The sequence below is a fragment of the Mytilus californianus genome, unplaced genomic scaffold (genome assembly GCF_021869535.1).
Source record: "Mytilus californianus isolate M0D057914Y unplaced genomic scaffold, xbMytCali1.0.p SCAF_1, whole genome shotgun sequence".
Lineage (NCBI taxonomy): Eukaryota > Metazoa > Mollusca > Bivalvia > Mytilida > Mytilidae > Mytilus > Mytilus californianus.
In genome coordinates this window covers 86481186-86497152 of record NW_026262581.1, presented here as the reverse complement: position 1 = coordinate 86497152, position 15967 = coordinate 86481186, and the positions used below count along the sequence as shown (strand labels likewise).

The 15967-nt window shown below is 33.2% G+C and overlaps 2 protein-coding genes across 5 annotated transcripts in view; one reads left to right on the top strand and one right to left on the bottom strand.

The window, feature by feature from the left end:
* The window catches only part of LOC127725540 (syntenin-1-like), a 43220-nt gene that overhangs the window by 11210 nt on the left and 16043 nt on the right, over positions 1 to 15967 (bottom strand). The window contains exons 1-2 of one of the 3 annotated variants that reach the window (XM_052232597.1): positions 13836 to 13998; positions 3110 to 3183 (exon numbers count right to left, since the gene is read on the bottom strand). In XM_052232597.1, the coding sequence (XP_052088557.1) occupies positions 3110 to 3163 (54 nt within the window). In that variant the 5' untranslated portion in view covers positions 3164 to 3183; positions 13836 to 13998. Of the gene's footprint in view, positions 1 to 3109; positions 3187 to 13835; positions 13999 to 15967 lie in introns of those variants that run through there. The other 2 variants (XM_052232606.1, XM_052232610.1) reach the window with 2 other exon arrangements.
* LOC127725424 (phosphatase and actin regulator 1-like) overlaps positions 14141 to 15967 on the top strand; it is a 71051-nt gene continuing 69224 nt past the window's right edge. The window contains exon 1 of one of the 2 annotated variants that reach the window (XM_052232372.1): positions 14141 to 14304. In XM_052232372.1, the coding sequence (XP_052088332.1) occupies positions 14193 to 14304 (112 nt within the window). In that variant the 5' untranslated portion in view covers positions 14141 to 14192. The remainder of the gene's footprint in view (positions 14305 to 15967) is intronic. The other variant, XM_052232361.1, reaches the window with a different exon arrangement.

The following is a 15967-nucleotide window of genomic DNA, read 5'->3' as shown; positions in this document are numbered from 1 at the left end:
GAATCGTAATTTCCTGTCGATATGCACATCTACGTAGTATGTTCTTATTATCTACATAGTTTCATGAAATTCTGCTGTGTGGTTTCAGAGGAGTTGAGATGACAAACTGTTGAAGTTGTACCTTAAAGCAAATAAGTTCAAAGGGGTGTAACTCCTAGAAAAAAAATTGAATCATAATTTCCTGTCAACATGCACATCTACATAGTATGTCCTTATTATCTTAAAAGGTTTCATGAAATTCTGTTGTGTAGTTTCAGAGGAGTTGCGATGACAAACTGTTGCAGTAGTACATTAAAGTAAATAAGTTCAAAGGGGTGTAACTCCTAGAAAAAAAATTGAATCGTAATTTCCTGTCTATATGCACATCTACATAGTATGTTCTTATTATCTAATAAAATGCTCCGCAGGGCGCAGCTTGATACGACCGCAGAGGTCGAAACCCTGAACAGTTGGGGCAAGTATGGACACAACATTCAAGCTTGATACAGCTTTGCATTTGGATTGTGATTAAATATTTGACACAGCATAGGTTTCTGACAAAGAATGAATGTGGTCTAAGAACTTAAAAATTTTAAATTGGACATTCACCTATTATGGTCCAATATCCAAAATCTAAATACATGGTTAGATTCAGCATATCAAAGAACCCCAAGAATTCAATTTTTGATGAAATCAAACAAAGTTTAATTTTGGACCCTTTTGACCTCAATGTGGACAAAGTTGATAACGGGGCCACAAAAACAAAAATCTAAATACATGGTTAGATTCAGCATATCATAGAACCCCAAGAATTCAATTTTTGATGAAATCAAACAAAGTTTAATTTTGCACCCTTTTGACCTCAATGTGGACAAAGTTGATAACGGGGCCACAAAAACAAAAATCTAAATACATGTTTAGATTCAGCATATCAAAGAACCCTAAGAATTCAATTTTTGTTAAAATCAAACTAAGTTTAATTTTGGACCCTTTGGACCTTAATGTAGACCAATTTGAAAACGGAACCAAAAATTAAGAATCTAAATACACAGTTAGATTCAGCATATCAAAGAACCCCAATAATTCAATTTTTGATGAAATCAAACAAAGTTTAATTTTGGACCCTTTGGACCTCAATGTGGACCAATTTAAAAACGGGGCCCAAAATCCAAAAACTAAATACACGGTTAGATTCACCATATTAAAGAACCCCAAGAATTCAAGAATAAAACCCCATTGAAATTGGTCAAGAAATAAGCAATTTATACGAAGTATCTTCTTTTGCACAATCCTGTGCAATTAAATATTTCTTGCTATTGCGCAATACTGTACAATTGACAATTTCTTGCTATTGTGCAATCTTGTGCTATTGGATATTTCTTGCTATTGCGCAATACTGTGCAATTGAAGATTTCTTGCTATTGCGCAATACTGTGCAATTGAAGATTTCTTGCTATTGTGCAATACTGTGCAATTGAAAATTTCTTGCTATTGCACAATACTTATTATATAATAATTTACACATCCTGTTTGGTGTGTATCTCCTACCATATCATTATTGTTTGCTTTTAAATATAAATCAGAAATAACCAACTTAAAATGGAAAATTTTAAAAGAAAAAAAAAAAGGAAAAAAAAAAATCCCCCCCCAAATTTTTTGAACCCCCTTATGATTCATCACCCCCAAACTCAATCCCAGCCTTCCCTTTGTGGTATGGTACCTTGCAGTACAATTTCAGAGAGATCCATACACTTAAACACAAGTTATTGTCTGGAAACTAGAAAAATTTGTTTTTTGGCCCCTTTTTGGCCCCAAATTCCTAAACGTTTAGGGCAATTACCCCCAAACTCAAACCCAGCTTTCCCTTTGTGATATGGAACCTTGTAGTACAATTTCAGAAAGATCCATACACTTACACACAAGTTATTGTCCTGAAACTAGAAAAATGCTTGTTTTTTGCCCCTTTTTGGCCCCTAATTCCTAAAATTTTGAGGCAATTACCCCCATCATCAATACCAGCCTTCCCTTTGTGGTATGGTACCTTGCAGTACAATTTCAGAGAGATCCATACACTTGAACACAAGTTATTGTCTGGAAACTAGAAAAATGCTTATTTTGGCCCCTTTTTGGCCCCCAATTCCTAAACGTTTCGGCAATTACCCCCAAACTCAATTCCAGCTTTCTCTTTGTGATATGGAACCTTGTAGTACAATTTCAGAAAGATCCATACACTTACACACAAGTTATTGTCATGAAACTAGAAAAATGCTTGTTTTTTGCCCCTAATTCCTGAAATTTTGAGGCAATTACCCCCAATATCAATCCCAGCATTCCTTTTGTGATATGGAACCTTGTGGTACAATATCAGAGAGATCCATACACTAACACAGAAGTTATGTCTGGAAGTTACAAAAATGCTTATTTTTGGCCCCTAATTCCTTTACTGTTGGTTCCATAACCCCCAAAATCAATCCCAACCTTCCTTTTGTGGTATTGAACCTTGTGGTAAAATTTCATAGAGATCCATTCACTTAAACTAAAGTTAGAGTGCGAAAACCAATGTGTCTTCGGACGACGACGACGCCAACGTCATACCAATATACGACCACAAAATTTTTTTTGCGGTCGTATAAAAAGGTTTCATGAAATTCTGTTGTGTGGTTTCAGAGGAGCTGCGATAACAAACTGTTGCAGTAGTACATTGAAGCAAATAAGTTCAAAGGGGCGTAACTCCTAGAAAAAAAATTGAATCGTAATTTCCTGTCGATATATATATATGCACAACTACATAATATGTCCTTTTTATCTAAAAAGGTTTCGTGAAATTCTGTTGTGTGGTTTGAGAGAAGTTGCGATGACAAGAAACAGGACTGACGGACGGACGGACTGACTGACGGACGGACTGACGGGTCAAAAACATTATAACCTCCGCAACTCGTTGCGTGGGGTATAATTATAAGGTAAAGAATGTGCATCATAAATTTATAATTTACAGAAGCTGTAATGATATACACACTAACAGATAATAATCACCAAGTAGCTTACAAAATACATGTAAACTCAGTTAATAAACAACATAAACAGAGAGCCGTGAGGGGACTTTTCCAAATCAATGACATTTAAATCCTACCTGCTGCATCTGGTCAACCTTCATATCTTCTAAAGTTGGGTATAAACGAGACATCTTGTTTTACTTAAGTAGATCTGAAAGAAAAAACAACATTCAAATGATATAAATTATTTGAACATACATGTACATGTATAAATTTTGTAATTATTTTGCTACAGCAGCATTATGTGCATGTGCCATTTTGAATAAACACAGCAGTTAGTGCGCAATATTCCATGGTATATGTGCAGTTTGATATTGTTATGATAACATTAGTAATCAGTTAATATCATGTCCTTGTATTTTAAAGGCTTTGGATAAGAAATAAAATGGCTATTGGGCTATCATAAGTCAATAATTTTGTTCTTCCTGACATGTAAATTGCACTTGGTCTTGGTAGCTAGTGTAATATATAATATTCTACTTGAGATAATATTCAGTAAAATAACCTTGTATTATTCTGAAAGTACAATGTAGAATAGATGATAGAAGGGTTGATTTAGGTCTATATGCTCAGTGTCTTCCCTAGAAAATTTTTCATGCATGGTGGGTCCATGGTGAATTTAATTTGCAACGCGGCACGCGACGCTTCTTTTTCCAGAATTAGTTACACAACATAATTTATATGTTTAAAGCCATATACCAATCTAATTGTTTTATTATAGGTACAGCAATTCATATAAGTCATGGAACTTTAAAGTATCTATTACAGATGAGAGGAATTAATGAAAGACTTTATAAACAATAATAAAAATAATCCAGTCTGCAATAGTTATTTACAAATTAATGCCATGTACATTATTTTGTTGATATCTTCCTCTGTTTCAACTTTCCAAAGGTCACCACACATTTTTCAAAATCAAAATCTTCCCCCTTTGGTCCTTCAATTGATATATGCATTAAGCAATTCAGCACTTTTTTGCATAGTCTTTTCTCAAAGGTGTTTTAACTCTGTTCAAGCATGAAAAACACCTTTCACAATCAGCTGTTGAAACTGGCAAAAGAAGACCAATTGGTGGCGGTGATGTGTATTCTTTGATATAATCAAACAACCGCGACTAATCTAAAAATAACTGATTGTTGTGACCAATCAAAAAATAATTCATCGATGTAAATATAGCCGATGAAAAAACTGCGAAACTTTATTAAAACAAAAGTTTTGCCCATTCTCGGTGAAATTACGTTAGTTTTATTTTATAATACCAGAGACTATACCAAATTTTAAATTTCTACTTTTTAATGATCACAGTAAAATAACGATGTCAAACACCCGTTTTAAAGGTGAAATTTATACTGCAAAAGGTTAAACTTTTTATTAAGCACAGAAAGTTATGCATTGGAGATTAATCTGACTATTTATTTATCAACTAACTGGCAACTTCTTTTATGTAACTGAAGTCTTGATGTATAACCAACTAATCAAAAAGGTTGTAAAATCTCGGCACGCACGACGTGATGCATCCAATTATCAGTCGTATGAGTTTAAAACACCTGTGGAGTGTTGTTACTTGTCACTTCCCTTTCAAAATATCGATAATAAATATTTTACACAGTTATAATTTTCACACATAGCGGGATGCATTGCGGCAATGATGAAAGCATGGCGGTCGAAATTTATGCGTAGCGGTACCGTAATGCTTGAATAGCCTAGGGAAAACACTGATGCTACGACCCTGAAAAACCTTCAACAACACGGCTGCAATAAAACTTTTTTTCAATTGTTAGTTTTTTTTTCAGGATATTTTGAAAAACTTCACAAAGAAGCATAAGATTTCTGAAAATAATGATGACAATACAAGTAAAGTAAACATCTACTGGTTAAAAACCAATAACCTGCAAGAGCTCACCGGGTACATTTATAGCACTAGCCACATATACATAATACATGTAAATAAATCATGTAAATTACTGTATATTTGTATATTATATATAACAAGCAAAGGCATAAAACATTTGTGAGCCAAATAAACCTAACCAGAAAAGCTAAATCATTCTCAGCTACATTTTGTTTGAGGGAGATGCAACTTTTATAAAACAAGCATTCTGAGAGTATTGCATGGCAATACATAATCCCCTACAGGGTAAAAATTCATTTTACTGGAACAAAATGCTAACTTGTTCTATAACTTGTCATGGTGTAAACAAAAAGTAAATATCATGTCAATATCTTCAAGCATGACTAAAAACAGTGTGGAAAACTGATTATATGAGTGAAAAAACATTAGATATGATTAATAGTTCTCTAAAATTAGATATGATGTAATACAGTGTATATCTATTTTCAAATTATAATCAAATATAATTAATAGTTTCAAATATTTTTTCTATCATTTGTTACAAACTAATATAGATTTGTAACTTATCTATAAAATGTCAACAACTTTTATCTACACAATGTAATGTATTGAAATATATACATTAATAATAAAATGCTCCGCAGGGCGCAGCTTGATACGACCGCAGAGGTCGAACCCTGAACAGTTGGGGCAAGTATGGACACAACATTCAAGCTTGATACAGCTCTAAATGTGGATTGTGATTAAATATTTGACACAGCATAGGTTTCTAACACAGAATGAATGTGGTCTAAGAACTTAAAAATTTTAAATTGGACATTCACCTATTATGGTCGAATATCTAAAATCTAAATAAATGGTTAGATTCAGCATATCAAAGAACCCCAAGAATTCAATTTTTGATGAAATCAAACAAAGTTTAATTTTGGACCCTTTTGACCTCAATGTGGACAAAGTTGATAACGGGGCCCAAAAATCAAAAATCTAAATACATGGTTAGATTCAGCATATCAAAGAACCCCATATATTCAATTTTTGTTGAAATCAAACAAAGTATAATTTTGGACCCCGATTTGGACCAACTTGAAAACTGGGCCCATAATCAAAAGTCTAAATACATGTTTAGATTCAGCATATCAAAGAACCCTAAAAATTCAATTTTTGTTAAAATCACACTAAGTTTAATTTTGGACCCTTTGGACCTTAATGTAGACCAATTTGAAAACAGAACCAAGTATCTTCTTTTGCACAATACTGTGCAATTGAATATTTCTTGCTATTGCGCAATACTGTACAATTGACAATTTCTTGCTATTGCGCAATATTGTGCTATTGGATATTTCTTGCTATTGCGCAATACTGTGCAATTGAAGATTTCTTGCTATTGCGCAATACTGTGCAATTGAAGAATTCTTGCTATTGTGCAATACTGTGCAATTGAAAATTTCTTGCTATTGCACAATACTTATTATATAATAATTTACACATCCTGTTTGGTGTGTATCTCCTACCATATCATTATTATTTGCTTTTAAATATAAATCAGAAATAACCAACTTAAAATGGAAAATTTTAAAAGAAAAAAAAAAGGAAAAAAAGAAAAGAAAAAAAAATCCCCCCCCAAAATTTTTTGAACCCTCTTATGATTCATCACCCCCAAACTCAATCCCAGCCTTCCCTTTGTGGTATGGTACCTTGCAGTAAAATTTCAGAGAGATCCATATACTTGAACACAAGTTATTGTCTGGAAACTAGAAAAATGCTTATTTTTGGCCCCTTTTTGGCCCCCAATTCCTTAACGTTTCGGGTAATTACCCCCAAACTCAATTCCAGCTTTCCCTTTGTGATATGGAACCTTGTAGTACAATTTCAGAAATATCCAAACACTTACACACAAGTTATTGTCATGAAACTAGAAAAATGCTTGTATTTTGCCCCTTTTTTGGCCCCTTATTCCTAAAATTTTGAGGCAATTACCCCCAATATCAATTACAGCCTTCCCTTTGTGATATGGAACCTTGTGGTACAATGTCAGAGAGATCCATACACTTACACACAAGTTATTGTCTGGAAGTTACAAAAATGCTTATTTTTGGCCCCTTTTTGGCCCCTAATTCCTTAACTGTTGGTACCATAACCCCCAAAATCAATCCCAACCTTCCTTTCGTGGTTTTGAACCTTAAAATAAATTTTCATGGAGATCCATTCACTTAAACTAAAGTTAGAGTGCGAAAACCAATGTGTCTTCGGACGACGACGACGCCAACGTCATACCAATATACGACCAAAACATTTTTAATTTTTGCGGTCGTATAAAAATACATTATTATCATAATTTTTTTTTATATCTTTAGCATTTAAATAAATGAGTTATCTCCCTTTGTACAGAAATATGGTTTAACATACATGTAGTACTCTAACATTAGATATGGTCCAGAGTTATGGTCCATAAATCTGGACTAAATCATCAGACGGAACAAAATTTGAACTTGATCTATAACTTGTCATGATAAAACTATATACCAAATATCAAATCAATATCTTCAAGAACGAAGTAAAAGTGTGGAAAGCTGATTTGCCGGACTGACGGATGGACAGACAGACAGATGGACAGACGGACCGAGTGAAAACCTAAAGTCCCCTTTGACTTCGTCGGTAGGGGACTAACAAGCATTCTGTGAGTATTGCATGGCAATACATAGTCCCCTACCGGTTACAAATTCATTGAAATGGAACAAAATTCTAACTTGATCTATAACTTGTCATGGTGTAAACTACATAAAAATATCAAGTCAAAATCTTCAACCATGACGAAAATAAACTGCTTAGCTGAACGCAGCTGGATACGCTCGCAGAGGTCCAACCCTGAACAGTTGGGGCAAAAATGGACACAATATTCAAGCTTGATACAAGTCTGATTTGGATTGTAATTAAATATTTGACATATTATAGGTTTCTGAATAAATGTAGTCAAAGAACTTGAAATTGGTTATATGAATTGAATTTATATTCAATTAAAGATTTCTTGCTGTTGTGCAATACACTGTGCTGCTGCGCAATACTTAGTAAATCTGTTGTCAGACTATAGCTATAAACAAATAATAATTAACTTCTCAATGTTATATCAGAAATTTATAAAATAAATGTGGATAGTGTCCACATGTGGACACAGATGATGCCCCCGCTTGCATATCATAAAGGGACATAACTGAAGAACAGTAAAAGTGACGCTACCCAAATTTGAACTTGATCTGAGTTTTGTGTATAAGTTTCATAACATTTGGTTGAGGCAAACTTAAGTTAGAGAACGGAAACTAAAAATTTTGCCATTTTTTCCATTTATAAAGGGGCATAACTCTAGAACGGTTAAAGTTACGCCACCAAAATTCATAGTTGATCTGTGTTTTGTGGTAATTAGCCTTGTGTATAAGTTTCATAACATTTGGTTGAGGCAAACTTAAGTTAGAGGACGGAAACTAAAAATTTTGCAATTTTTCCATTTATAAAGGGGCATAACTCTAGAACGGTTAAAGTGACGCCACCAAAATTCAAACTTGATCTGTGTTTTGTAGGTAATAAGCCTTGTGTATAAGTTTCATAACATTTGGTTGAGGCAAACTTAAGTTAGAGATCGGAAACTAAAAATTTTGCAATTTTTCCATTTATAAAGGGGCATAACTCTAGAACGGTTAAAGTGAGGCCACCAAAATTCAAACTTGATCTGTGTTTTGTGGTAATAAGCATTGTGTATAAGTTTCATTACATTTGGTTGAGGCAAACTCAAGTTAGAGAACAGAAACCAATTTTGGGATGTACGGACGGACGTACGTACGTACGTACAGGCGGACAAGGGTAAAACTTAATGCCCCCACCGCTACGGCGGGGGCATAAAAACTAAAGGGAGGTTATCTTAATAGATATAAATCAGTCATCAAAGTTTAATGAAAACTGCTCTAAGCACTTTAAGGATATTGTCCAAAAACTTAAAAATCAGCCCTTTTTTTATGAATTAAATCTTATAACTCGTAAACGTAAAATCTTAAATTTATAAGAAATCAAAAGGGAGCTTACAACAATAGATATAAACAATTTACCAAAGTTTCATAAAAAATGCTGAAAGCATTTTTGAGCTATTGTCTGAAAACTGGAAAATCCCCCTTTTTGTAATGAATAAAACCCCATAAATCGAAAACGTATAGTCTAAAATTTAAAAAAATCAAAAGGGAGCTCATGTCGATAGAAATAAACAATTTACCAAAGTTTCTTGCAAATTGGTGAAATTGTTTTTGAGTTATTGTCCAAAAACTGGAAAATCCCCCCTATTTTAATGAATAAAACCCCATAACTCGGAAATGTAAAATCAAAAATTTATAAAATTCTAAAGGGAGCTTACATCAATACTGAATAGATATAAACAATTCACCAAAGTTTCATAAAAAATGCTTTCAGCATTTTTGAGTTATTGTCCGAAAACTGGAAAATCCCCCTTTTTGTAATGAATAAAACCCCATAAATCAAAAACATATGGTCTAAAATTTATAAAAATCAAAAGGGAGCTCATGTCGATAGAAATAAACAATTCACCAAAGTTTCTTGCAAATTGGTGAAATTGTTTTTGAGATATTGTCCACAAACTGGAAAATCCCCCCTTTTTTAATGAATAAAACCCAAAAACTCGGAAACGGTAAATCTGAAATTTATAAAAAACGAAAGGGAGCTCACTTCAATAAATATAAACATTTCATCAAAGTTTCATGCATATTGGTCAAAGCGTTTTGGAGTTAATGTCCGACATGTTGACGACAGACGGACGGACAGAGGGTCAACGGTATACCATAATACGTCCCGTAAACGGACGTGTAAAAACTATTATAAACTGATTATTTACGTGAATTTTCTATGTCCAAAGACCATAACTCTGCACAAAATTATCAGACTGGAACAAAATTCCAACTTGATCTGTAACTTGTCATGATAAAACTATATACTATTATCAAATCAATATCTTCAAGAATGACAAACAAACCTATCACTAAATTCTTCAAACAATTTACCAAAGAAAAGGAAAAAAAATCCAAAATGTCATTTTGTCTTTTAAAAATCTTTTAAAAAATGAGTTATTTCCCTTTGAACAGAAATCTACTAATTAATAAGTATTTCATCAAAAATTTAATTCTATGGAAAGGGCTTTAACTGAACAAAGAGAAAAGCTAAAATCATGAAAATTGAACTTGACCTGTAACTTGTCATGATAAATCAATAAACCAAATAACAAATCAATATCTTCAAGCACGAAGACAAAAAAGTCTGGAAATTGATTTGCCGGACTGACAGACAGACAGAGTGCAAACCTAAAGTCCCCTTCGACTTCGTCCGTAGGGGACTAAAAACAAGGACATGTTAATATGATTGCTGATAAGACAACTATCCACCAGAGTTCAAATGATATGCATGTAAGCCTTCAACAACGAGCAAAATCTGCACCTTATAGTCAGCTATATATGTTTTATAAATGACAATGTAATGCAATATCATGAAAGAAATCTAAATATGGGAACAAAAAAACAAAAAAAATCAAAGGAGTAAAATAATGCCAAAGAATGAGACAAAATAAATGCTGAAAACACATGTAGCATGTAAAAAATCTGACTCAGTGTGTCAGTCTTGTGAAAAGCAGTGTACACTGACCTCTATGTGTCTTTTGGTTATTTTTGTGGTCGCATTGCCATCTCATTGTAGTATATCCAACATCTCCATTTATTCATATACAATATATATTCATGTCATGACATTAATATGTATTTTTTTCTTCTTATGTAGCCATCAATAAAAAAAAACAATCTTTGAGATGTTGGATTATAAACATATTGTATTTCTTGTCTTTAATGGGGGATACATGTATGTCTTCAGAGGGTCCACTAGCAAGCTCATTAAGGTTCTATTTATATTTCATTCACTTTTGAAGAAATTTGTTGAAGAACTTTTTGTACTTGTAAAGACCTGCTGTTAATCTTCATTAACAGAACAGAGTGTGTAAATTTAGATGTGAATATTGGTGCTACATGTACATGTAGTAAATTAATCCCCATTTGAAAATTGCAAATGACACACCAGATGCATTTACTATTAATTACTCAATTTGATAAAAGTATCTTAGATTTCCTTGTTTTTTAACGAAGACTACAATTTTGAGATCATGTTTGTCATCAATTATATACTTAGAGTTGATTTCCAGTACAGGATCCCTAAGGTTCCTCTTCACCAGACTCATATTCATAATTTAAATTGTTTAGCATAATATTTTGTCTGTGACTTCTGGATACTTCTGCTTTATAGTCATTGTAATAGATCTCATCAGACCAACATTTATCTAGTCGATTTTTGATGGCATTTATGAAGGGGGCTATAGTAATTTTGTCTGGTAGTTTGTTCAAGGTTTTAGCTATTCTAATAGAGAATGAGTGTTTACAGATATTGGATTGAAATTTTTGATGGACTCTTTTGTTACTACATTGTGTATTTGTCCTGCTACTATTCTTTGTTGTGTATCCTCTGCCATTTTTAAAAAGGAGCTGGCATCCTTATCATAGTGGCCATTTATAGTTTTGAAGGTTTCAATCATATCCCCTTGTATTCTCCTATATGATAATGTAGGAAAGCCTAGTTTTTAAAGTCTCTCTGGATAACTCATGTCTTTGAGGCCTGGTCATTGTTTTGTTACCCTTCTTTGGACTCCTTCTTTTTGTCAATATCTTTTTTATTATATGGAGACCAGGCTGAACTAGCATAGTCCAAATGAGTTCTGACCATGGTTTTATACAATGGTAAGAATGTCTCAGTGCCCAAGTATTTAAAAGTTCTCCTAAGAACTGCAAATATTGAGTTGGCCTTATTTACTTTTTTGCTTATATGGTTTTCAAAAGTGAGTTCAGAGTCAATTAGGACTCCTATATCCTTTTCCTCTTTAACCTTTGCAATTGATTCGTCAGGTAGACTCTGTTTTCTGCTCTTTGGTCAGGTTGTTGTCTCTTTGACACATTCCCTTTTTCCATTCTCAATTTTATAACAAGTTGAATGTTCAGTAGGGACCTTAGTCATGAATGATAAACAGACTGATAAATTGCTTATTATATTTATTTCATTATAGAATTACCTATATTTTTATCAACCGTCATTTGTAACAATTCCAATGTCAAGCCTTCATGGTTCCTCCTTAGTCATGAATGACCACAAGCTGTCATTAAAGTTCCCAAGTCGTTTTCTTGCTACTTTGGTAATTGTTTAGGACATAAAAATCACTTTTAAATTCAGAAGTCATTAACCGGTATCGACGATTTGCAGCATCAACAAGAAGTTTCGTACCCATTTTGTAAAAAGTTGAAGAAAGATTTGGGGGGGGGGGCAAAAGTTTACAACTTAATGGTTTTAATGACTTTAAATTGCAAATTCCATAGTAAAAGCTCAGAGTAATAGACTATGCAACATGCAGCTTTTGATTCGAATGTAAACTGGATGTATTATTTGATTATTAACTACGAAATGAACACGGAATTACGATCTGAAATTTAATCAGATTATCAAGTTGCACTTAATATTCATGTATTTACTTTTGAACTTGTAAAATGATTCAATATTCTCGATAATTGCTGTACCCATATTATTTGGCATGAAATTATGTTCTGTTTTACATCTTATTTTGTACTTGTTTAAAAAGGGGGATGCTGGTTGTGTAAGTCAACATAAAAGCACATGTTCGACTTGTTAAACTTTTTTCTTCGTAACTGGATTTAAAATTTATTTTTCAATCAGTTTTCATTAGCATTTGGTGAAATGTAATTAAATAATGCAATCAATCGTCTATACTGATCAAGTGTTCTCTTGTCAGTTGTGTCGATCTTTCTGTACAAGTGATTTTGCGATCTTTAGCCGGATATCCCTCAGGGCTTTAAAACTGTAATCAGGACTCTTTGGATTATAATACAATTAAGGGTTATGCAATTGCATGCAATTGATAATAATTGCTAACAAAAATGGCGGCTAACGAAACGAAAACAAATTTTGACAATGGCGGAAGATAATATAACCATGGCAGGGATCATTTCACGATGGGGGAAGATATTTTAACGGTGGTGGTGCGCCATCATAAAACAGGTCATGGAGGTCCCTGGGTCAGTGCAATTTGATTTCTTACTTATTTTCATGTGTTTACATTTTTCAGGATGAAATTTAGAAGCCATTTGTCACTCAAAGATTCCAGCTTATTTAGGTCTTGTAAAATTTCCCCGTCATTTTGATTTTTATTACTCTGAAAATCTTGGTGTCATCTGCGAATAGATGGGCATCAGAATCCATTTGGTCAGGAAGGTTGTTAATATATAATACAGATAACAGTGGGCCCAATACTGATCCTTGGGGATCCCTGATGTAACATTTGCCAAGATATAGCATTATTATCCCTTAAAAATCTAACAATTGCATATATATGTAGGCAACAATCTTTTCATTAATACTACACATATCATGTACATGATGTACATTTTGTGAATGTGAAATTTTATATTTCAATATATACTATTTTTTCAACATGCAAACTGTAAGATCATATCTTTAAAACATTTAAATTAAAGATTTCCAAACTGTGATAAAGGTGAAGAAGTAGGATACACAGTCATGACTTTCAGGAAGTTGTTTATTGATTATAAAAAACACACCTAACGTTAGTAGTGCATTGTAGTACAGAAAATGGCAGATCAAATTCTTGCTGTTACACAGCATATTTTTATGGGTATTCCATATATAATTCGACGTTATATTTTTTAAACCTATTTTTCCTCAATCAGCATAATAGTCAATTTGACAATTGTCAATATTTTTCTGAACCTGGCTTGTACATAAACAGACTGATAAATGGGTTACTTTTAACAAAAACCATTAAAAACGTTATCTTGTACCTGTAATCGGATATAACTTGATTTTCCTCTTGACAATATTTCTTCTGGAATGAATGGTAGATGCGTATTTATGTGTCTTTTGTGTATTATGACTATTATCCCTTTCTCAATGTCTCCTGATTAGATGACGTCATTTGTCATGTGCCCTTGACTTTCACTTCTAATTTTAGTAACAGTAAACATCACGATGTTTCCGGTGACCATTGTTCATCAAAATATAAAATAATAAATTATGTTAACTGATGGATTTTTTTTGTTTAAGTTGCCAAAACCTATCATTACAAAGAGATATTTTTTGATATAATGTTGACCCCCCAATGAAACCGGAAGTAATCCCTAAAATGGCCATCACCGATCATGGCCACCAAAACAGATGAAAGTGTAACTGGACAAAAATACACACGACAGCGCAGCAACAGTGATCCTCAACCAAACCTGGAGGAATCAAAAGACACACTGTCTGTCAAGGGTAATCATAAACAAATGTCTATGAAATCAGCCATTAAACAAAGAGAAAATGTCCCCACCCCGGTCGATATAAACTTTAAAATTCCAGTTCAAAATTTAGTCACTTCCTTTGTTACTTTTCGCAATAATTAAATTGGTTGTAGTTTTTAAATGATGTATTGAAACATTTATATGTCGAATAGTAGCTTCTTGTCAAAATTAAGATGAAGTATCTCCTGTATTCATCTTTGATTCAGATTGGGACTCATTTGAGGACCTGTACATGTCAACACTGAGACACTACATGTATCAATAATTCGACCTTACAATGGCTGATGTTAACATATAATTATAGAAATTTGTTGCTTTTGTATTTTGTAACCTGAAATTAGGTTTTCACTGAAAATAACGAATGAACATTTTTAAAAAGGTTATTTTTTGTGGGTTCTATAAAGCCTTTCGAAAAGCATACACTTTATCGCTATTTTATTCCATTCCGGATAAGTTCTGATATTACACAACTCTTTCAAACCAGTTGAAGCTATCTGGGGCCCTGTTTAGACAATGTACTGTGCATACAATTTTTCTAAGAGTAATGTTTAATCCATTGTAAACACTTCACAAAAAGCATTTTTCTATGCTTTAATTTGTGTTTAAAAAATTGGATCATAAACTATACAAATTTCAAAATGTTCACACCCTGCACGTTTTCCTCCCTTAGCTCAATACTGAAGACCTTTGTTTTGCGACAATTGACCCAAACAGGAAGTTGTCTAAATGACTGTGTTTTCTGGAATGGACTAAATAGCAATAAGGTGTATTGTATTCTAGTGTCTATTTAGTCTGATCAGATCAGAGACTTAAATTTTGATTGTGTACAATGTCATGTACTTTGACATTGCTACATCATGCATGTGTCAACCTAAATAACTAACTTACAACTTAGGACCTCTTACAATATCTGTGAACAACTTATATAATTACATGTAGCTGGTTCTTCTGGGAATGCATGATCTTCCAACTGGTGCTTTTTCCCCCAAAAAAGTTGATGTCACAAAACAAATATCTTTATGTCGCAATGTTCCAAGTTTTACCCCAAATGACCCCAGGTCAACTGGGGCAGTTCGTTCATAACATAGAAATTGGAATCTTGGTGATGATAACCGAAGGTAGAAGGTTCCAATCTTTAATTGTATTGGAAGTAAGTTGAATTACCAAGTGTTTGTCTTAGAAGTAATTCTGAGAAAGTGATGACTATGCATTTCCTTTGTTGTTCTTTGTGGTTGTTGAAGATTTTCTGATGGTATTTCTGCTAGACGGTGTATGCCTTTACAAAAAAAAATTAGTCTGTTTAATCTTCCCCTATCTTTCAGGGATTCTATTTTAATTTGGTTTAGGATTCAAAGTCATACTATCTTGTTCATAACTGTAGTCAGATTTTATGAATCTTGCTTCTCTTTTCTAAAAGTTTTCTAGGTTGTCCTGTAAATATTGATGAGGGTTCCATACTGTGCTTTCATATTCTAGAACAGGTCGGATTAGTTCCTTGTATGCCTGTAGTTTGTCCTGATATATTGATGAGGTCCCAAACTGTGCTTGCATATTCTAGGACAGGTCCAAGTTAAATGTATGCCTGTAACTTTACATGTACCTCCATAGGTCTTGATGACCGGTTTTTTTTCAAC